At 42.2% G+C, this 23,952-nt stretch overlaps 1 protein-coding gene across 1 annotated transcript in view; it reads right to left on the reverse strand.

Annotated features, from left to right (window-relative positions):
• TESK2 (testis associated actin remodelling kinase 2) overlaps positions 1 to 18,815 on the reverse strand; it is a 74,159-nt gene extending 55,344 nt beyond the window's left edge. Inside the window, exons 1-2 of the mRNA XM_054285863.1 lie at positions 18,742 to 18,815; positions 10,872 to 11,172 (exon numbers count right to left, since the gene is read on the reverse strand). Of these exons, the coding sequence (XP_054141838.1) occupies positions 10,872 to 11,090 (219 nt within the window). The 5' untranslated portion in view covers positions 11,091 to 11,172; positions 18,742 to 18,815. The remainder of the gene's footprint in view (positions 1 to 10,871; positions 11,173 to 18,741) is intronic.
• Between the last annotated feature and the right edge of the window lie 5,137 nt (positions 18,816 to 23,952).

Here is a 23,952-nt window from a genome sequence, read left to right on the forward strand (position 1 = left end):
CAAGGATAATAGATAATCAGATACCATATCTGTGTTCCTATTTTCCCATTTAATTTTTAATACTTATGGTTAAATATTTCCCATGTTACTATGGGTTTATCCTGTATAAAAGATAATGATACTTACATAATCTGCAGATGATTATGAAGAAATCAATACTTTGGACTGAGTTTTCCTGACACAGGAATTGGATCTTCTAATTTTTACAGTATAGGAACAGTTTGGCAGTGAGCACACAGTCCCCCCACTACACCAATAATCTCATCATTGGTATTCAAACACATTTGTGGGGCTTCTTTTCAAAACTCTGTGAGAGCCCTGAAAGTTCTGTTTGGGACAAAAATAATTTCCTTAGATTTCCTTTATAATCTTTCAAATAAACATTACCATACAAAAGTAAGGAAGTTTGTCTCACCTTTCAGAACAGAGCCCACTGACATACTATTGCTATTATAATCACAGCACTTAGAACTTGATCACAACCACAAATAAGAGAGCAGGGAGCAGGAAGAAGCCACATTTTGCTTACTTGAAGATACTTCAGCTTTTATAAATTGATACAGTCAATAATTTTCAGGTTACAGCCAAAACCAAAAATTCTAAGTCATTTCTTGTTATTTAAGCCTTCATGAAACTGCTTTTCTTGACAGTTAGGTTCTTACACAAGCAGCTAATTAAATATGCCATGCAATTTCTTACATCTCCTCATGGCCTGTAAAGGCTAGGAAGCACAGGAATTGGATTTGCAGGACTTAACTGCGGGCAGCTGATGTGAATGTTACAAAGCAGCAGCAGTGAGTCAGTGTGAGACACATCGTCAGCTCCGGATTAGTTGACAAAGCAACGCTGTCTCGGGATCGATCACTGCAGCCGATGTTTCAGAGCTCTGTCCTCTCCTCAACCCCTAACGCCACCAGACAGCAAACACAGGGCCCCCACCTTGCAGAGCTGCTGCCGGTGCCAAGGGCCCTGCAGCCACCCCAGAGCACCCAGGCAGTGCCAGCCTCAGAGAGGGACAGCAGCTGTGGCAGCTCCCCGGCACAGGGAGCACACGGACGGGAGAAGTTGTTCCTACACTTGGGATACGGCCTCAGCATCTATTGGGAAGAAGTTCTGGCTGCTAAGGAGCTATGGAGAAGCATTCCCTATGGATCTGAGACTGTAAGCATCTCTATTTTGTTAGTGCCACCAATTTGCAGTTTCATTTTTACATCTCATATTGGGCAGTAACACATATGTGTTGCGGTGTGTTGTAATGTCCTGTTTTAGACTTCCGAGTCCCTTCCCAGATGTGCCTGTATCTCTCTCCCTTCCCCCTCGCCCCCTTGCTGAGTGAGTCCTGTCAATCAGGCTTAACATTCCAGGAAGGTCGTCGTGTGGTTGGTCAAGTTCAAAAGATGTCCCTATGCCCAGAGGTCATTGGCCTGTCTAGGTGCCATCCCCTCCTGAGACCCTGCCCCTTCCCTCCCTCTCCCCCGGGAGCTTAAAAAGGTAATGAGACCATGTGCTCGAGATTCTGTTGGAGCTGTTGCCTACATTCAGACCTCTGTAACCATGGAATAAAGCTCTGGATATAAACCCTCCGGCAGAATCCGTCTCCTTTTCCTCCTCACCATCGCCTGAAGCCTTCCCTCCTAAGGTAAACGGAGTTCCTACCAAGCCTGGACTTGTTTCAGTGCCCAGCTGCAATGTCCAGCAAGCCAAAGGTGTCTCTGGGGTGATACACCACAGTTGCTGCCTTTGGCCTGGCAGCAAGGGTCAGACAGGCCCAGGCACAATCTACCTGGTAATATTGGAATTCATATTCCAATACATATGCATTTGTATGCATTAACATCACAGTCACTCCCCAGGCACAGGTAGTGAAATCCACCACTGCAATATATTTAACTGTCCCCTGGTGCCAATCCCAGTAAACAAAAGTCCAGAGAGGTGCCTCAGAGGTGTCTCACAAAGCTTTTAAGTGATGCACTCTTGTTCTCTAGGCACAGTCATGTTAACACTGGACTTATGCCAGCACAGTTATTTGAAGAACAGTAAATCAGCACCTGCCTCTCAGTATCAGCTATGAATGAGCTTACACAAATGTGCATGTTTGCCAGCTGGCAAAACACAGAAAATCCCAGAGCTGCCAACCCAGCACATCTCCATCCAGAAGAGAAAACTAAACAGATCTCATTTAACCGTGCTTGAGAAATTATTATGGAAAACAAGACAAAAAAGCACACAAACATTTCAGTGCCAAGGGAATCTTGCCACCTGTTCTGCCCTGGGAAAACTGCACAATGATACCCAGATTGGCACTTGTCCGACAGGAGGAAATCAAAGGCCCAAAGGACTCTGAACTACAGCAGTCACTGTACTAAACACAAATCCCAATGGGGGTTATCTCCTATTGCACGGTACTTGTTACAGTATCAGTGTCTGTCTTACTGCTGACAGAATTTGTGAGCACTCTCTATTTGTGAGGGCAACAAAGACTTACCTCGGGCATTCCATGGATCAGCTCTTCAGCAAGGCCGAGGAGAGGCCAGGTTTTGAAGCAGGTAAAAAATCCATTTCAAATGGACAATTTTACATTAAAATATGTTCCTTTTTTTCTGACAGAGAATTCTTTACATCAAGTTTGTTTCAGTGATTTTTATTCTGCCTTTTTAGTCTTCAAACAAATTGTTGATTTCAGGGTAGTTCTAGCATATTTCCTAAATATTTCCTTATTCAACAGAAAAGCTGTCTGACACAATCAGAGAAAGTGAAACATAGTGTAAGAACTGTTTCACCCTGTTTTATTTTGTGTTACTCATTAGAGTTCTAGACTTGACTGTAGTGATGCCAAGCAGAACTGTAGGAAGAAGCATTATGGAACTATAGTTTTGAAAATTTTCTTAAAATATTTCAACACCACTACTAAAGACAAGGCTTTCGTTAAATCTGCAGCCTGGTACTCCTTCAATTCCAGTGTTTTCTCAGCTGATGTTTTAAGATGATTATAAGATGCATATCTTAAGACTTGTACACAGAAAATAAATTAATAAAACCCAGAACTTTTTCAGATAGCAAATATAAGTTAGCCCTCCATTCTACCTTGTATTTCAAAGCATTTTTAATTCTGCTAAAAGTAAGAGTGCCCTACACTTCAGATATATGCAAATGTCATTAAAATTCAGCATTGCTAAGTGGGGAGGAAGTGAGTATTCTGCCCCGATGGTGCAATCCATAAAGACCAACAACACAGATGAGCTTTTTAATTACTATATTAATGATCTGTTGGAGCACAGCCTATTTATTACTACTTCTCCCTGTAGCCTATGCCCTGTAAAAGCATTTGCTAATTAAGTGACAAGGACTAGGATGACAGCAGCTTGGCACTTCAATAGCAAAAAAAAAAAAACCACATTAGCAAGAGGAAGACAACTGTCTGGTTAAGTGGTTACCATACAAATCATCTTAGCAGTTGGAAGAAGGGCTCCAAAGGATTCCAAAGGACTGATACTTCACACATCAGTGTGAGAAAAATCCAACTCACAAGAGTTCTGCATTTATCCCTCAGTTCCACAATGGTGAAGCTTCCTACTCCTGACAAGAACCAGAACAGAAGGAAACAGATCAGAATCACCTCTCTAATAAAACCCCAGAGTTTGAAGTGAAGTTTCAGGGTTATTCTAGCCTCCTTGGCCAGATTACATAATACAGTGACTGTGTTCCCTAACAATTAGTAGCTTGTTTCAGCACCATAACTTCACAGGAGAGACCTTTAGCCTCCAATAACTTACTTCTGTCACCTTGAGCAAGGTGAGTTTCCTTCACTAGGCAAAAGGAAAAGATTTTCAGCTTAAAACTCAATCCTATAAAAAATTAGGCCAAAAGGTATAGATGGACAAGAAGGGTTGCTGTCTGTTTTTCTAACTGGCATCACATCACACAGAAAGGGCAAGGACAAGAACAGTGGCTCTACACCTTGAGGGAGGGAAGTTAGGCCTTGGTCAAATGGGAGTCACTTTTCAGTCACAGAGCATATTCCCCATGCCTAAAAGATCAAATATTATATCTGCAAAACCAAAATGTACAATAATCCACTTACTCATTCCCTACTCCTTTTCCACCCTAAAAAGATGGCTTCTGCCACTATGTGTCATAAGTAGACCTTGAAGTATCTCACATCACTTGATGTGGCTACAGCAGTTTCAACAGGAAAAAAAACCCACTCTTCAATTTAAAAACTCCTTTTGCCTAGACCATGACTTTCCAAATTTGGTGGTATTATACTGCTGAAAACTAAAACTTCCTCAACACTTTACCAAACTTAATCAAGAACATTCTAAAAAATTAGTAAAGATGGCCACAAATATCACTAATAAAGCAACAGGAAAGAGAATTTTTTTAGTTGGTAAGGCACATCCCATAGATGCTTTTTTAAAATAAGTCCAATTCTTATTACAGCTTTTAGCCATGGGGCTTTATCATGCCTTTGCCTTTACACTGAAGAGCACCTTCAAATAACTATTTCCTTATTGTAAGTCTGTTTATGCACTGTAATGACACCTTTTATACAGCAAACACATTAAGATTAAAGTCATCCACTGAATCACTTCTCTATTTATTAAACCAAGTTTTATTGTTTCTTTGTCCTCATGTGTTAACATCTTGTGTTCTCCAACTTTTCTAAAGTCAAATATACAATGTTGAAAAGTATTTAAAGCCTAAAAATTGAAATTTAATACTTAATAGAATAATTTAAATGAAGTATCTTTTAAGCCTATCAAATAGTACCACAAATACCATGGATACTGTGTGATCTCACCTCAAATGTTTTACAAAGTTTTTGAAAAACACTTAAGTGTTCAGACATTTACTTTTAGGCCTCTGATCAGGCTGCTAATTCCAGAGGCAAATAAGATCCTTTCCCAGTACAAACCTTTCACCAAATGTTCAAACCAACACATGACAAAGTGAGAGAACTTTGAAACTGAAGCCATAAGGACAAAGAAAAAGCATGAGCAAGATTTGAGATTCCCAGTGAAATTTTACATTATCAATGCTGCTCTCTGAGTACTCTTAATCTGAATACCAGAAAATCTACAGGTTATGCAGAAAGATGTTTTTGTTGTGTTTCAAATTTTTAAATTGACAGTGTTACTACTTTGTTCCTTAAAACAAAGTGACAATCACTGTAGATAGAGAAGGTATGAGGAAAGCATTTATCGATGATGGAAAGTAATTCTTCCAGATGCTTTCTCAATTTCTCAATAAATTTGTACCATCCCTTTTCCAGAGCTTCTCCCCTTCCAGCTCAAGCAGGTGAAGGGCCATCCTGCAAAGAGCAGCAATAATGCACAGACTCACATTTAGATTTAAAACACTTTGACAGTTCAAATATTGCAGTGCCTGTTTATCTGATAAAATACAAGTTAATAAAGATTCCAGTCCAGGAAAATGTCTGCAAACTCTGACACTTTCCAACACCTACTGCAGTGGGATTTTGCTGAGCATGGGCTGAAAACCAAGCAGCAGGTCCCTTGCCTTTTTTCCTGTACTTTTTCCATGTCCTATTTGTAGTAATATTCTCCTTTTAATATGAACTGGCATTCCCTTCCCTGCATGCTCATTTTTATAACTACTCAAATATCTGCTTCCCTTCTTCCACACACTCACAGACATGTTACTCTTCTGACTAAATGCCACAGGAAAATGGAAACCTCTGTCAGTAATGAGTTGCTAGTAGAGTCAATAAGCAAATAGGAAGGACCAGCTGTAGAAACAACTCAAACTGGGAGGTTCTATCTATAAAAGGATCATTTAAAAATAATAAATTATAGCCTGGATACACCAAAGGAGGGCGCAGAATCTTTTATGATGGAAGTTTAAAGGACAAGCCAAAAGTAGCTGCCAAGAACAGAGCAGAAATACTTATGCCTGGCTTAGCTAAGGATACTGTAGTAACTCTCATATCATCCCTGCCTAGATTTACATTAATTTTCAATTTAGGTAATAAGATTGATTAAGTAAAATATATACATGTTTTGCAATAGCAATATATATAGACTTCTGTAAGGCATCAGACTCTGTGTCACAACTGCCTACAACATGTTACAGACTGGCCAGGGCCAGCTGAAGATACACTTGGACATGACAAAGCAGGGTAAGACAGGGGAGTCTCCTCAAGAACCAAGCCAGGTCTCCTGTACCTCAATCTTCTGCATTGCCTTCCTCCTGATGGAAGCTGCCACTTCCAGCTGCCACTTTGGAAAAATCCAAAACTTTTACATTTGGACCATTACCCTGTTCGTGTTATTTCACTAACTAGTGAAGGCCACTTCATATCTTAAATCTATCTGAGCAAAATCCAACATATCCAAATGCAAATCTTCATTGCAAACAAGGACTGAAGGCTACAGAACAGGAGGTCCACACCCACTAAACATAAGGTACTAATGTGCCATGCCAGCAACAAGTGATGTGCATTATAAGAGTGTGACACAAAGCTGGAGGATGGTTTTTACATGCTATTGTTGAGAAAACTAGGGCATGGTATTGTCTTTGAGATCTCCAATTCAGAACTGAGTTTAAAAACCAGGAAGGGAGGTACACCTGTGCTGTATGTGGTGTCAATATATGCTCTAGACAAAATTCCAGTTACTGGTAAAATTCAAAGACCTCAGGTGATGCGCAGTGTGTGTAAATGACCCAGTAACTCTTCCAAGCCTTAACTGTTTGAGAAGTTTATAATGCCTTTATTTTTAGACAGAGTTCAACTATAAGAGATTATAGGCAAAGTATAACCTGATACAGATATTCATGCCCACCAAGACAGATACTCCTTTTTTTTTGGTCAAGAGAGCTCTCACAACTTTTGGGTTTGAAATCTCATGAGTTAATCCCTCACTTACTCTACTGTTCTGTTCCTACTCTGCACTGTTATTCTAGTTAAGCCCTGTCAAACCTAGGTCAGAGGCAACAGAAGAAAGTGACATTAAACATTTCTGCACTTGACTCCTCAAGGCCTGCAAAATTACAGACAAACACAGAGAGAAATGTTAATCTGAATGGTAATGAAGTCATAAAGTACAAAAACAAAACTTTCCATTGAGTCACTTTGGGAAAGCCAGATCAGTAATATCTCTTAAACCTCCCACAGCCTAGAACAAGATGTTCCAGAGATCAAGCCCACCACCATGACCATGTGCCCATGACACACAATATCATAAATGATACACTATCTAGTATCATTTATTATTTGTATGTTTAGAGGTGACAGAACTACCAGTTTATCCTAAGGGCATTACAAGTACTTGAGAAAAAGAATTATATATGTGCTCTTCAGAATACCTGTGAGCACAGCTCCAGCCTCGTTTCTCCTTTCACATTAGACAGTTGGATGCTGCTTATCTCTAAACACCCTGAAGACATTAAATAAATACTGGAAACAGGATCCCAGCCCCAGGTACAAGGTACGTATTTGGACAGGCACACCTTTCCTGATCAGCCAGCACTTTTTAAAGTCAGAGAACATTAATTTGACCACACAAATGAAGACTAACAACTAATTAATGAATTGGGGAACATCATTCCAGGGCATTCAAATAGGAAGCCTCACAGTATAAGTACATACAGCACAAACACCTTGAGGATATTGATCCTTTTGCACCCACCACCCATCTTAAGACATCCAAAAGTATGATGCCCTCTCTTTGTATTTATACTTGGCCTTGTACAATTCTATATTGGATCAATGACTCCTGTTTTCATGTGTACACAAATAATAAACTGCAGAAAGTCCATTTTTAACACTGAAATGTCACAAGTATTTCCAGTTTCTCTTAAAAGGTCAGCTACAGAATGCAGAGACAAAAAGAACACCTGAAGGAAATTCACAGCAACTTGAATACTTAGTACTGAAGCTGAAGGTAAATGTGAATAGAAGATCATCCTGGATTTTAGTCTGACTGCTGTTCCAAACACACATTTTATAATTAATAGTAACTATTTCCTAATGCAATACTTCATTTCAGTATAATGCTTGGGTTCCCCCACAATTCCTTACAGTTTCATCACCTGGTTTTCCCAACAGTTTAAGGGTTTGGGATCATGGCTGCTCATTTATACAAACAGTCTCTGCCCAGCTTGATCTTAAAAGCAAACCTCAGCTGCACTTGCCATTGAAATTTAGAACAGACACTGGTCAGTCAGCTGCTTCAAACTAGATTGCTGATATTTTGGCAAAGTTCAGTTTTTCTAAACTAGTTTCCATAACATCTGGTATTCAGTTGAACATGAATTCAAAGTGTTATAGTAATGGCTAACAAAATCAAAACACTAGCTTAATACTCTGAATAAACCACAGACTTTAATTTATTTGTAAATAAAGGTGCACTAGAAATGTTAAGAGATCATTTATAGCATATATGACCATTAACATACACATCTGAGCTGTACCATACTGTTATTCACAAGTTAAGAGAAGGCAACTTCTAACCCTCACAATAGACTACACTTTAAAAGAAGTTCCCACAGAAAAAGACAGAGGGGAAGAAATCACTGAAAAACATTTGTCAGCTACATAGCAAAACAAAAATCTCAAACCCTTAAAATAGTCCAAGCATTCTTTGCTAAATCGCTTGAGTGAGCCCAATGTATGATACAAAACAATGGACAAATACATGACTGAAAAAGCTCTGAGATGTGGTGGGTTTTGAGACACCTTTGATCATTTAAAGGGAAGGCTTCATTGCTCCTGTAAAATTACTTACACAGTAAGTTTAGAACTATCCTGGATTTTTCTCAACTTCAGTCATTTAGCTGTGAGCCTGCAGATCAGAGTGAAATTTAACTGTGGCAAGCCACGAGGCTCTCTTTACTGGAAGCACATCAAGGCTCTCACATGAAATCTGATCATCAGCACAGCGGGATTAATGACAGAGGTGGTCAGGCTGATAAAGCAGCAGAACAGAAACCTGTTTAAATGACTTTGGAACTGCATCTGTGATAAAGTTGTAATGCATCCTCACCCCTTCGTGCCAGAGCTGCAGAGCTCTGGTCGAAACTGATGCAAAAGAAAAGAGTTTATCAGTCAGTCTCTGCCTGCAGGGGGACTGTGGTTGTTTCTGTGAAAACAGACACCAGATACTCAGGCTACCACCACAGCTCCCACAGTAATGCCACCAACTCAATCCAACTCCTTGGGATGTCTACTTTAGCTCACTGCAAAGGAGAATAGCAGGGGAAGGTTTTTAAAGAATTAGAGGACTTGTTAATGTACATAAAAATAAACTGGTTGCCAGGGATTTCTCTCAGTCAACAAATTCTCAAATTAATCAATTACTATGAATGCTGGAAATTCATCTTTACTTTTAGCTACCTTTTCCCCTCCACCTGAATTCTGAAATTCTCACAAGTAACTGAGGTCTGTTATTTCCTAGTTATTTAGACACGACCCAAGCCTATTGGTACCTCCATACATGGCACAGCAGCTTCACCATAGAAACTGTAATGATGAATTCCAGTAACAGACAGAACTGTAAAGCATTTAACATTAGAAAATGTCTTCACACAAAACCACCTGCTACAAAATGCATTATAGAAAGTTTTCCAAACAGGAAAATAAGACAAAAACCAAGCAAACAAAAAACACCAAACAAACCCTTGTTTTCAACTGTTACAAAGGCTGGCTTTATGAAGAAATGCCCTGCACCGAGTCTCCTACACATCCTGAATAAAGTTCTTCATGTCTACCCATTTGAAAGAATTAAAAACCTGTGTTAGTGAAAACTAAAATTTCATATATCTAGCTGAACAGAAAAACTTCTGTGGAGTAACTTGCCTTTACACAACAGGAAATATATACCTGGAGATCTCAATGCCTTTGGGTATTAAAGCAATATCAAAATAATTTCCATTTTCTAATGCAGGTATCTATTTACAGCAATAAAACTGGATAAAAAGTTTTTTGGTTTAACTTCAATTAAAAAAAAACAGATGAATTGTCATGAAATGGACATAATATACTGTAAGATAGTTTTCTGGCCCTTTCACTGAAATAGAAACAATGTGGAGGGTAACTCCATGGAAAGTCAGGAACTAGAACAAGGAAATAGACTATTTTTTCAATGCCTGAAAGACAACTCCATGTCCTCTTCCTCTACAATAAACCTTACCAGAACAGTCAGAGAAGCAGAAACACTAACAGCACTATAAAACTGCATTTGTCAAATTGCTTTGAAAAGGTCTTTTCCATGTCCCACATTCATAGCAGCAAGCCACTGACAACATCAGATTTTCTTATTCATATCATTTCCTTCAAACCAATCTCTGATTATTTGAGCTAGAAGTGTGGCATAAGCATCAAAAGAAATACAGAAGAGCAGTTTATTGTATTGCAATTTCAGTGCAATAAAATCTGTGGTTCCAAACTCAGCAACCATGTATGGAACTCCTTAACACATGCATCTAAGTGTTGTGAGGCAAAGACTACCAAAGGAATGTGTACTATCCCACAAAACCCAGAAACCAGCTAAATTAAAGACATTTACACTTACATATGGGAGAATCAACAGCCACATTTAACACTACATGAATGCAAAAAGACATGGGAGAGGTCAAAAAATAAAGCAATTATTTTTAGCTTTTTCTCTTTCTCCCAAAAAGCTCTGCAACTCCTCAAATAAATTATAAGTGACAAAAAAACAGCTGAAAGAGTGATTAAAGAAATATTTGGAGCCTGAAAGTTCTTCATCACTGACCCATTTTGAGTGAAGCAAATACAAGGACTACCATTTGACTTCAGTGGAAAGCACTTTGCCTGACAGTCTTGTACATTCTCACCATCAAACATGAAGTAACCAACACTGAGAGGAAAAAAAAAACTAAACACACACCTTGAACACCTCAGAGAAGAAACCAGAGCCAATTTTCTCACATGTGAAATCATCAAGACGAGTAAGTCTGGAAAAGGCACTTATCAGGGCTCTGTATGAAGAGGTACAAACTCTCCCCAGCTGGGATGCAGTCCCTTCTCCAGAGCTGCTGTCAAAGTCTTCAGCGCGCTCCAGGCGTGGTGGAAATCCTGCTATTGAATTCCGCTTACTTCGGTCCATTTTGAAAACAAGATTTTATTTCACTGTGGGGGGACTTCTCACATCTTAGGTAATGTGCTGTCTTCTCTACTCTTGTTGGGTCCTGAAATACAAAAAAATAGAGATTACCATTATAGTGAAGGTATCTAGTAAGTTTGATAGGACTCCAATAAAGCTCACACCCATTTAAGAGAGTAAGAACAAAGATATCCAAGCAGGAGCACAAAAACCAAAGAAATAAAACAAACCACCACACATTAACAGTAAAAACAGAAACCTAATGAACTTTTCCTTTAGATTCATGGAAATATCCTATGCTCTGGCTATTCTGAGACAAATAGGCTTGGAACTCAAAATTTACCTGGCAACAAACAACTTTCATTCCCTTCCTGCAACCCTTTCTTTTTTACTTAAATTCTGGTTGCTACAGCAAGGAAGGGAGCCGAGGAAACCCAAAAAATGCAACATTTTATTCTACTTCAGTTGTAGCTGGTGACCAATCTACTGCTACAGCAAGAAACTATTTCATTTTCAGATCCCTTGATCCCCCAGTGACCAAGGAACCTCCAACTATAAAAAGCCTTTTTAAATATTTTCAATCAACATAAGGAAAGTTATTCACTTGAAACATCAAAAGCTTGTTTTTAAAGCTTCCATTTATGAGATATGAGTTCCAAGATCAATTCCTTACCTGGTAGGAACACAAAGTTATACCCACTGATATACACCTATCTCCCAAATTAATTAAAAAAAAAAAAAAACCCAAACAATCCTGCTTCAAAGTATTCTTATAACAATCTGCCAGACAAATTTTCCTCACAAAGATATTTTTTAAAGCTATATTAATTTCAGTTCAACTGAAAACACAGGAAACAAGCTACATTTACCAAGTAGGAGAAAAGGGGGGAAAAAAGGAGGGGGACTAATAATTTTTTCTCTTTTTAAGAGGATGATGAAGTAATCAGGATGACTCTGGAGCCCATCAAATTCAGCTTGGACTGGCAAGCCTGACAGGTATTTTAATACTGGTATTTTAAAACTTTAACTATAAAATACAGGTATTTTAATTTTTTTTCTTTCAACCTTAGACTTAGGAGGTTATTCATGTACTCCAAACTTCACTGTTCATTTACAGCAATTTAGCGACACCTATAAAGCCTGAACAAAGTGAGCAGTCACAAAGAGGATACCTTTTTTTCCTCAAGGGTGAATGAAAAACTAGAGAGAAGGGAAGGAAGCAATAAAATAATTTTTTAAAAAGGTGGGGAAAATAACCACAGAGCAGGCAATTACACTTCTATTTACAAAGATGAACAATGCAGGACATTTGAAAAGCATCTCAGCAACAGAGGCACAGCAGCTGTCCTCTGAAAACACAGAGTGCTGCCATAGCCATGTTCTGCATGCAGTGTATCTTTCAGAGATGCTCAGTGCCAGCACATCAGGCACACACACAGAGCCCTCCCCTGCTGTCAGAAATCAGCTCTGCTGGACTGGCTGGAATTCATTGGGGCTTGTCCGCTCCAAAAAAGAAGGGTGTTTATTTCAAACATCTTAACACCTCTCTAAATGGATGTCAGTGGGTATAAGGGACTCTCACCAAGGCATGAATATGAAAATTTCATCTCTATCAAATCCCACATCTTGGTTTCCCTACAGAATTTTGTATGCAGACTCCCACATGCCTAACCTTACTGCCCTTTTCAGATTCCAGTGGCCAACTGGCACACAGCAGATCAGGATCCAGTTTGTGATCTCATATTCTTGACTCAGGAGCCTTGAGGGTCTGACAAAGGCACAGAAGCACCACAGGAAGATAAAGCCTGAGAGAAATAGCCCAGAGAATCTCCTCAGCTACAGACAAGATGCCTGGGAGTTTCCAAGGCCCACTTAAATATTTCCTTTTCATCTGAAAAGGACAAGCTATATTTTGGTTACTTTTCACAGAGATAAAGAAAGAACTGTCTATGGAAGGAGAACAGACAGAGGAAACCATGGTAATAACAATTTTTTGGATCAGAAGATGCCATCTTTGAAGACTGACCAGAAAACCTACTGTAATTGGAAAAACAATTTTTTAGTACTTATTTCCATCAGAGTAGCACCCACATGCACCAGACAGTTTCCATGGAAGGAGGCAAACATTTGCCCCCAGAAATGCACAACCTGACAACCCAGTACCCCAGGGTACCCCAGGATCACCACCCCACAGAAAGTGCAGAACCTGAGAGTAAATCCAGTGAGAAAACACATCTACACTGCAACCCAGCAAACTAAAGACTAGAAGTTCTCAGGCAAAGCAAGATGAAAAAAATAAAATAGGAAAGACTGCTGTTGTTTTAACTAGAGGAAGACAGACCAAGTCAGATGAGTATTAAACAAGAGGAGCCTAAATCTCTTAAGTGTCCAGACACCATTAACAAAAGATGGCCTCAACAGTTTCTACATCTATTTAACAAAGGAAAAAATCTCCCTCACATGTGTACACATATACACATCCTTTTGATTGAAATCACATGGTGAACTTTGCAAAACTCTGCACAAATTCCACAATGAGAGAAGCAATTCACTGTACTTCACACAAAAGAAAACCCCAAAAGGTTTTGCCATCTGGATTCCCAAGTAACCCATTCCTTCATTTTTGCCTGCTAGAGTTTACCTTTCCAGACAGCTACACAAAATCCTTGGAAAATATTAGGATACAGCTCCATTATCTTGCCCAGGACTGCATACACAGAATTAGAGGAAAATTTCAAGTGGGCACAATTCCAAGTGGGCCTCCTGTCATTTTGGCCAATTACACTAATGATCACATTCTCAATGAAATCAACCAAGGTTTAATTGACTGTCAAGTCAGTCTGAGGTACTTTAATTTACTACCTTGTATGGTTAATTAAAGTGCACTGAACAGAATCCAAGACTATCCTGTAAATCCTGTAACCAACTAAAAGGTTGTTGGGTGGTTTTTTCATATTAAGGTTCGGCTTAAAAACTCTTAAGGTGTGCTCAAGAGACAGTTAAAAGACACTACACACTAGAAAACACATTTGCTAATAAATATTTAGCTTCCAGAACAATTTTTCTGACACCCTTATTCAGGAAAAATGCCAAGAACAAAGTAATTCTAAAATTCACCTCTCAAAATGCATATCTGCCCTATTCAGCCATTTCTCACATTTCTAAAAAGCATAATTTCAGAACATTTCATGCCCTACTACATTTTAATTTCTTTGCTTACCAACACACACCTTGAAGGAAAAAAAAAATCCATATTAATATTATATTAAAATCAGTTTCTTCACTGAATGAATGCCTTGATTGTTTAATCATAGAAATTACTATAAATACAACTATTATCAGCATTAGTTGGGTTAATTAGAGATTTACCTTTCAAAAGCAGTGCCAGAGCCTGCAATTATTTAAAGATGGAAACCCCACAAGAGCACATCAAGTTACACCCTAAACATCCGTGTCAAACTAACAGGTGGCATAATTAGCCAGTAATTAACATTTTATATTTCACAGATATAAAAATGGGTAAGGCTCCTCAACTTCAGCAGCATCCCTTTTATACCTCAGGGTATAAAACAAGATCCTTCCAAAAAACATTTCAACTCATCGCTAAGAGGTTTTCTGTCCCCAGTATCTTTATAAATATGTGCATATTTGCACTCAAATGTCAAACTCACAATTTCCTAAAAGATGGCCCTAATAACAACAACCATTTTTAGACACAGAGACTGTCACTAGGCACTCAGCCTGGAAAGCAATAAATCTGGCAGAAGCATGTTATTCATTTGAAAAGGTTTTTGCTGAAGAACAAGATGCCAAAGCTTTGATAAAAGTCATTTGCCAAGAGTTAACTATTTAAAGTTGTAGTCTGATGAAGCTTCAACAGCCAGCACTACAAAAACATAAAGGAATTAAAGGAATGATGCTGGCAAGTGTCACTCCACAAAATAATAACTCAGGGGGGAAGAAGACTTCACTGTAGTACTGTGCAAATTTCAGAAGGGCTTCAAAGAAATGTAAAGAATGAACTTTTCCAAAGACTGAATTGACTGAGGTCCTTAGCCTGGAGGAAAAAAAATAAAAACAAGGAAAAAATGCTTAAAAATGAAAGCAAAGAATTTCAACTGAACAGGTAAAGAGAACCAGGCACTCAACAATTTTGTTCTCAGCTGCTGTCACCTGCTCTCCTAACAGAGAAAAGTTCCTTGGTTTGTCCATACCTTAGCTTCTTGTCCTCAAGAGGAAGACAATACCAAATATTTACAGATGAGGCAGCTACAAATACCAGAGCTTGGGTTATGTTTGGCCCAGCTCATCCTGAACCTGAACTCTTTTTGAATACTTTATGGGACAAGTCTTTATGTTCAATTTACAGCCTTAGCTACAACAGTGCATTTGAACATCAAAATCCCAATACTTTCTATTTTCACTTCCATGACATTTTGCTTTCATTTCATCTCCCCTGTGCAGGATAATTCCCAGCTCTAGCCAGTACTGTCAAAGCATGAGCTTCCTGCAAACTAGAACTGACATTCCTCAGAAGAGACCTGCATTAGCCCTACTGCACCACTCCAGAAACTGGAAGTCTGCTGAACTGCATCATGGTTTTATAATGCAAACAAACCTCCACGAGAGGCTAAGCTGAAACAAACAGTTCATTTATTTTGTGACTCTAGCCAAGTTTGAAATTAGTAAGAGAGACCAGCTATTACAGCAGAGCTCAGGATTCAGGGCCAAGGTTGTAGGTTTAAAAATATTTTCAGCAGGCACAGGCATAATTTCTAGCACATATTTAGAAGGCAAATATAACTGAGGGAGAATATTAAAAACTCACAAACAGAAAACTACTTGATCCTTATGCCCACAGTGTAATTACCAGCATTTTCTAGGGTCCAACTACAATACAAAACTGAAGCTCTGCTAAGGACCTTGCAACAATCCACTCCTGTCCTAGCCTGGTTTCAGTCACACACAGTGCAGACAGGCTCCAGCCTGGGGACAGAGCATCACTGGAGTTACATCAGCACTCAAGTAGATCATGTACAAGACACAGCTGCTGCTTCAAATGGATAATTTTAATACATTATGTTTGCTTAACAAAACAGAGCCCAGCAGAGACACTGAGAAGCTGCTCATGCCTTCCAGGTGTCAGCAGGCTGACATTTGCTGAGCTCTTAATAAAAAGAAAGGGAATCAAAGCCTTCTAATACCAGCAGGTATTGTAACATCTCAATCTAGGAATTCCCCCCAGCCTCTGTGCTGGGTTTGCAGTGAGGGCTGACAGCTCTGCCAGCACTGAGGGTTTCACATGAGGCTGGAAACAACTTTTGCTGTTTCAATGCAGCCAGTGAGACAATCCAGAACAGCAAAGGGAAGAGAACACGAATGCCTGACAGAGGGATGAAGACAAAGTCAACAGGCTGAATTCCATACCTGACTGACATCTCTGGGACACAATCTGATATTTATGCACCCCACACAAGGCAGTCAATATTTGTATTTTCCTGCTTAAAGCACCATCTCCACAAATACTGAAGACATTCTGTGGGCTACCCTCACTAAGCACAGGGCTGTGTTACTGGCTGCACCTTACAGTGAAACACCGAGTACCTTGTTTACTGCACAAATGGAATAGTAGCTTGGTTTTCAATAATTCATGACTTTCTCCAGTGAGAACAGGGCTTCCCAAACCCGTTGTTCTCAAGGTACTGCAGACACTGATGTCTGCTGGTGTTTACACACCAATGTGAAGCTCCTGTGCAATGGAAAACACATAACTCATAGCATGGACCTGGAGTGCACCAGGTCAGCCATCAAAAGCAAAGTTATTTCAACCAGCTCCACTGCTGGCTGCAAAAGCTGCTCCATTTCTCCCGTGCAACCAACAGCACAACCACACCAGAAAGTGGTTTAGCCACTACCAGCAATGTGTTCAACTTAACAAAAAGTGACAGGATCATATGAAAAGAAGCTTACAATCTAAGTCAGAAAGAGGACTTGGCAACAGACAACAGATGGAGCCGCTGTGATACAGTTGCTGATTATTAGATGGACTTACTGAAGAACACACAGCTCCAAATGAATATGTTAGGGAACTAATAAGCAGAAAAGGGCTCTAAGGAAAAATTATGAACACTGACCTTTTTTGGATCTTGCCTAGCAGAGCTCTCATTTTTGTGCCAGCTTGCAGATGCCACACTGCAAGGACACAGCAAAGAGTTCTGCCATTGTGCAAACGCACGGGTGTCTGCTACAGGAAAAATACAGAAAGGGAACCTATGATGCAAGTGAGCCACAAGCTTCATTCTTTTCTGCAGCAGATACAGAAGCAACAGACCCCTCCTTCAAACTTCCATTTCTTTCATGAGTCCATGAAATTATTTGCATAAAGGATTACAATGGCAAAAGCAAATATCTGGAGTCAGAGGGTATAACTAAGTTACAGGAGGCCTGTGCCACCAGGGCAGCTCTTGTGAACTAACTCTGTCCTTCCACAGTCACAAAAATATGAAGAACTGAAGCAAGCCTTGCTCTGTAGCCCTAATTTGTGCCTGGTCCCAGCTGCCAGCTGTTCATCCTAATAAAAAGCCACACAACAAATCAAAGCAAAAAACACAGGAGAGGACACACCTGCCACCAGGTATAGGGAACACACCTTTGCCTTCAGTGTAAACTACTCGTTCTGCAGGAAAGTTTTACACAAACCAAAATGGACAATGGAATTACTCAGCCATGTCTACAGCTGAACACTGCAAGAATCAGAAAATGACATTTTTATTGGCATGCAACAATAATTTCCAAGGATGATGACTAAATGGAAAGGTTTATGACTAGTCCACATGGCACGTCAGAGTTTCTCATAAAAATTCTTATCTTAGGTTGCAAATTCCACTGCCTAATTAAGCCCATGGAACTATAAGTCTGTTGATTTTGCAGACAATAAAATATGGTAGAACTCTGATCTCTATTAAAAAATAAAACAACAACGACCAAAAAAAAAAAAATCGAAGCACAAAGGCTTCTCATAAACTAACCTAAATGTTAGCTGTTGCTTTTTTTAGAGAGGCAAACAGAAAGGTTTCAATAAAATTCAACTCAGTATTCTTCCCAATTCAATTCATTACTCTTGAAATTGTAGCTTTCAACTGTTACAGCACCACTTACAGGAACACACAAGGGGAAAGTCCCCCGTACTTGAAGCAAAAACCTTCCAGACCCTCCAAGGAACACAACATTAGGAGTGACCACCCACATTTATATAGCACGTCTCACCTGAAGGCCATAAGGCAAACCTATTCGCACATACACCCGGACACTCGAGCCTGTCATTAACGCGTGATTCACGTATCCTTACAGGGCTGCACTCAAACAGTAAAAGCCGAGCCAAGCCCTCGCACCCCTTGGCAGAGCGAACATTTCCAAGGCGATCCCGGCCGGGCAAAGATCCGCGCCGGGCGCCGCCAGACCCTTGTCCCCGGAGCAGAGCGCGGCTTTCCCGCCGCCCCTCTCCTGCTCCGCGCACCTGCTCCCCGGCACGCCCCGCTCACCTCAGGGCGGCGAGACCCCCGTGCCGGCAGGGAGCCCCTTCCCGGGAGCGGCCCCGCTCCCCGCCGCCGACCCGCCCGGACCTGCCCCGCGCCGCCCCCGCGCCGGCCGTTACCTGAGCGGCGGCGCCTGCAGGGCCCGCGGGCGGCGCGGGCTTTCATGGCCGCATCCCGCAGCCGCGGCCCCTCAGCACCCCGGCGCGGGTCCGCCCCGCCGCTGCGGCCGGCGCGGGGGCCCCATGTGAGGCGGGAGCCCGGCTGCGGGACCCGGGGCCGCGACCGCCGGCTCCGCCTCCTCCTCCTCCTCCTCGCGAGCGCCACCGCCCACAGCGCCGGGGCGGGAACCGGCCGGGAGCCGCCCCTCCCCAGCAGCCAATCGGCCCCAGGTGAAGTGTGATGGACAGTGCCTGTTGACCAATGGGAAAAGAAAACCGGGCGGAGGGATTCGCAGGTAGACTGCGTGAATGCCCCTTTCCAATTGGTCGTGGGCGCTTGAGCGACACGCTGTCTGACCAATCACAGAAGCAACAACAACTCCCGAGAGACGCGCGGGAGACAGAGGCAGGAAGAAGAGGGGGCGTTGCTATGGGCGCCTCGCTCTGATTGGCCAGCTCCTGAGGGCGGGTTATAAATAAAAGAATCAGCCAGTAGGAAAGCGGAACGGGCAGTGATGGGCGGGCGCAATAACCAATCACCGTGTGCTTTTAGCGACGGTGGCTGAACCTGTCAACGGGGCGGGCAGTCGTGTGTCCCGAATCGGGTCCTGGTCCCGGTCCTGGTCCTGGTCCCGGTCCCGGTCCCATCCCCTCCTTGAGCCCCTCGCAGGCGGCCCGCGGTGGCCTCGGCTGGGCTCCATGGTGGCAGCCCTGCTGTTATTGCCCCTTACTGCCCGTCCCCTGCTGGGTTTCCCCATCCCTTGCTCCCGTCTCCTCCTCTCTCCAGGATGTGCAGCTTCAGCCTTTACTCCTCCGGTTTTTCCCATCTGTCTGCCCCCGCTCCTGGGGTCGGTCACACGGCTCTGTCTCCCCGGTCCCCGCCTGGAACCTGCTTAATCCAGCTCACATATTCTGGGGGTTCGGCTGCCAGGATGAAATAAACCTGGGATTTTTCACATACAAACTGCTATTTTTCAAATTAGCACTTATCCACATGTAGGCAGCCTGTAACAGGTATGGAAAAAGACACCTTTCTTCCTGCTGTGATCGACTGCTGGATTCCAAGTATCCATTCCAAAGCATGACAGGACTAAAACATCTCATTAAACATTTGTGAGGGGGATTTGGTTTTGGTTTACATTGGCGAGAGGTTGACTTTTTCCCTGACCTCATCTTTGGCAGAGGCTGAGCTATTTTTACTGAAACTCTTCCACAAACAAAATTCATTTACTATACAGTTATGGATAGAATAACCAAAGCCCAAAGAGTTAAAAACCAGAAAAGTTGTGACTAAAAAGGGTCTTGGGCAAGAATGTGTCACTCAGCTTTGCTGTACCATATTGGTAATAAGTTTTCTCATTATTGTTCATAAATAATTTTACATCTAGTCTTTTCAGCATGATTGAAAATGTGCTTGAGGGAGTTTGACGTTGGACACATTAGCACCAGCTCTAAATACTGAACAGAGACCTTTCCTTACAGCTGGATTAAAATCTCTCTATTCTGCAATGCCTTGATTAAATTTAGTCTCAGAATTTCAACCAAGAGTCTACAGTGAAATTTTGTCCATATGTTCACCTACAAAAGCTATTATTATCTTTGCACAGGTAACAGGTTGAAAGTACTTTGGTGTGGGCAAAAAATGTCTTGTTTTCTTAATTTCCTGCAGGATTTCCTTCACAGGAAATTTTCCCACGCTCACAAATGTTAAATATCAACCACCTGCAAACACCTATTCTAATGACAACTCAAACACAGGGTGCAGCAAGCTTTGGTAATTAAGCCATTAAAAATATTATTACATCCATCATATTTTAGAGAGTGACAAAGCAGATGGAACTACTCAAATCCATCAGTCTCTTTTCTCTATATTCAAGCAGAATTGAGTCTCAGAATAGAGGATTTTAGCAAGATTTTTTCTTTAGAACTTTTTTTTTTTTTTAATAAATTAAATTTCAATGCTTCATATTTTGCTGGGATTTATCTCAGCAAGAATTTGTAAAGTCAGCTCTGGGGTCCTTCCTGTCATGGTCCAGTGATCCTGCGACTTTGTATCCTCTTTAAAAAAAAAAACAGTATCTCCCTGATATCCTCATTCCTGCTGCTTGGGAAGCTCTTAGTTGGCTTTAAGATGACATCTGCTGGTAGTTTTCATTACCGCTCTTTTTAGGAACTGATCCCAGAATTGCGCAAATTAATTATCATTCCCCTGTTTCCCATCAAACAATTTACCTCCTTTTCGTTTCCCAAGCAAGATATGTGTAATTCCTGCTTTTGGGGCTGCGAATGTCTTACTGGTAATATCCAGGAATAAACACTGGTGCAAAGCACATCACTAAAACACACCAGAGAGATCCAGGGAAGCTGAACCTGGGTTGGAAACGCTCACATTGTTTCATGTAACATTGCGAGAGGTCCTGTGACTCGTGACGTGACTGAGTCTTGTTTAGAGAGGGAAATAAATCATCTTATGAGCCCTCCTGTGGCTTCATCTCAACAACAAGTCGTGTTTTAAAAGCAGAAAAAAACACAGGGTTCACTCCTGGCTGGACATAAAAGCAGACAGGAGAAGGTGGGTGAGAGCAGGCAGAAGGGGGAACTCCCTTCCTCCGGGATCTGCAAATGCCCCGGAGGAGAGAGGTTTGGGAGATTTCTCCTTCCCAAGAAGAAAGCTGATGCAAGGAATCCATGTAAATTTGCCCCCACTGCAGCAGAGCTGGTGTCTTCCCCAGCAGAGGTTCTGTGGGCTCCAAAATTAAACAAGTGTCACACGACAGGGACTGTCTCTCTTCCCTGCCAAGGGACTGAGACGGTGGTTTGACCTCACAGTATTGTGATGAGATTGGGCACTTTAGTGATTTAACCCATTAAATACTTTCTGTAATGAAACCTGTCAAGAAAAACCATCTTTGGGTAGGACTGGTCAAATTCTGCTCTGATTTACTCCTGTGGAGATCTGAAATCATGTCACAGGAGCTGGAAGAGAGAGTCCCCATGGAAATTCCAGGAATTTTCTCTTGATTAATGCCAACATAGGTCCTTTTCTAGCTCCTGTACTAGGTGGACATTTAACAGAGCAGCCATGAAAAAATTATACCTTTAGGTTTCCAGTCACACACCAAACCCCTAGATTTTGAAAACCATTTTTATGGGTTCCCTGGGAGGAACATTGTCCCACATGTGCCTCCCTCAGCCAGCCTTGCAGGTGGCCTTTGCAGAACAGAGAGTTTGCTGGTAGGCAAGAGGGCATTTCCTGCTACTCTGAGCAGGGGAAGGCACAGCTGGGGCTGTGCTCTGCCCCCCTGCCCCTTGCCTTGTCATACCCATGCTCCTGGCAGCAAGGAGGGCTCTGTGGGGCAGCCTGCACGCTGTCCTCTGCACAAGGATAAACCCGCCCTCTGCCCAGCTGGGTTAACAATTCTGGGTTAACAATTCTGTCTCACCACTGGTGCAGAGGAGGTGGCCAGTGTGCCCTTGTGCTCAAAGCCTGCTCCATGTCAGCCCAACCCCACCACCACACATCTCTGCAGGAGACCTGGCAACCATGGGAATGTCAGAGCATCTCCCATGCTCCTCTTCCAGGGGCCTGGCCCAGCACCAGACACCCTGCCTGGGGAACTGGACAGGGATTGTTCTAGGGCAGATGGATGTGCCCAAACTGACAGCTCCTGTACTGGCACTGGTGCTGCAGCCCTGTGCTGCCCTGCCTGCTCAGCAGGGCCATCTGCTGCCTTGGCTGCAATGCAGAGCCTGCCTGCCCTGGCTCGCTGCTGTGGCATGGCTGTCACCGAGCTCCTGGTGCTGCCCTGCTTGTGGAGTGGCACTGAGCTCACCAGCTGGCTCCTGCCTGCTCTGGGGTGCTCCCAGCCATGAGGCTGTGCAAACACTGGGACAAGGAGCCAGGACTGACCCTGTGTCACTGTGCCTTGCTTGAGCCCTGGGTAGAGCCCATCACACCATGCCCCAGCCCTTGGGATCTGAGGAGCAAAGGGTGAGACCCCAACACTCAGGGCAGGCCTGGCTTCTCTCAGCAGCATCTGAACTTTTGAGATGTCTGAGTACCAGTTTTGAAGGGGGAAACTTTAAACATCTGATGAAGCTGTATTAGCTTTGTATTCACCCACTAAAGGGCAGAAATACAGATTTGCACTATCTTGGGCCATGGTGGATGCTGAAAGAGGCCACACAGTCCTGTGAAGAACAAGGCCAACAGCCCAAAGACCATCAGTCCCACCTCTCCTGCCTCACATTGAGGCACAAAAGGGTTTCTGCATTGCCTGGTGTGCTGTCCTCACTCCCCAGCTAAGGCAGGTTATCTCTGGGATGAAAGCACAGCTTTTTGTGTCCTCTGGCTGCACAGCAGCCTCTCCTCTGGTTATGCTCCTCACACTTGCACTCACTGCTTATCTCTGCAGATACAAGAGTGAAGAGATTTTTCCCTTTTGTGGCACTGAAATTGGAGACCTCTGCCACTTCAGCTTGTCCCCCCCACCAGCCACCCCAGGCCTGGGCACCTTTAGCTCTGCCCCTGCTTTCTCCAGCCCTTTTTGCAGAGCTGCAAGACCTACAAGCACCCAGATGCTACCAGATCCTTGCTCAGCTCTCTGAGAGATCCCACTCTCTGATCAGCCTGCCTCCAGATACATTTAAGTTCCCCAGACCCTTAATTTTCCCTGGCTCCCTGAGCCAGTGAAGTCACAGGGTTAATTGTTCCTTGCCCAGAATGAGTCTCTAACTCTTATGCTTTGCTCTCTGATCCACGGTTTTTGGTTTGTTTTTTTTTTTTCAATTCTGTTCTTCCTTTCTTCCTTTGCTGGGCTACCAAGCTGTGGAGAGCTCTTGGAACAGAAGATGAGTCAGGACAGATATGCAGAGGGAAGAAGATGATATTCCAGCCTTGAAGTCAGGTTTACTGCCTGCGTCATTGTTATTAAAAATAGATGAATGGCAGTGCTCCTCACATTGGAGGAGAGGCACAGGAGATGTAATATCCTGGGCTGCTGAGCAAATGCTCCCTCTGTCTGCCTGCAAGTCTCACAGTGGCATCTTCTGCTCTTTGATAAATTCTCTTTTCTTGGCTTCTGACTTGTGGGATTTAATTTGCCTTTCATAAAAAAAAAACTGGTTTAATGTTTCAGCTTTGGGAGGGGGAATGACTCACTCAATGATTAG

This window comes from Melozone crissalis, unplaced genomic scaffold, assembly GCF_028551555.1.
Source record: "Melozone crissalis strain CALT ecotype California unplaced genomic scaffold, PUWL_Pcris_2 ptg000045l_1, whole genome shotgun sequence".
Lineage (NCBI taxonomy): Eukaryota > Metazoa > Chordata > Aves > Passeriformes > Passerellidae > Melozone > Melozone crissalis.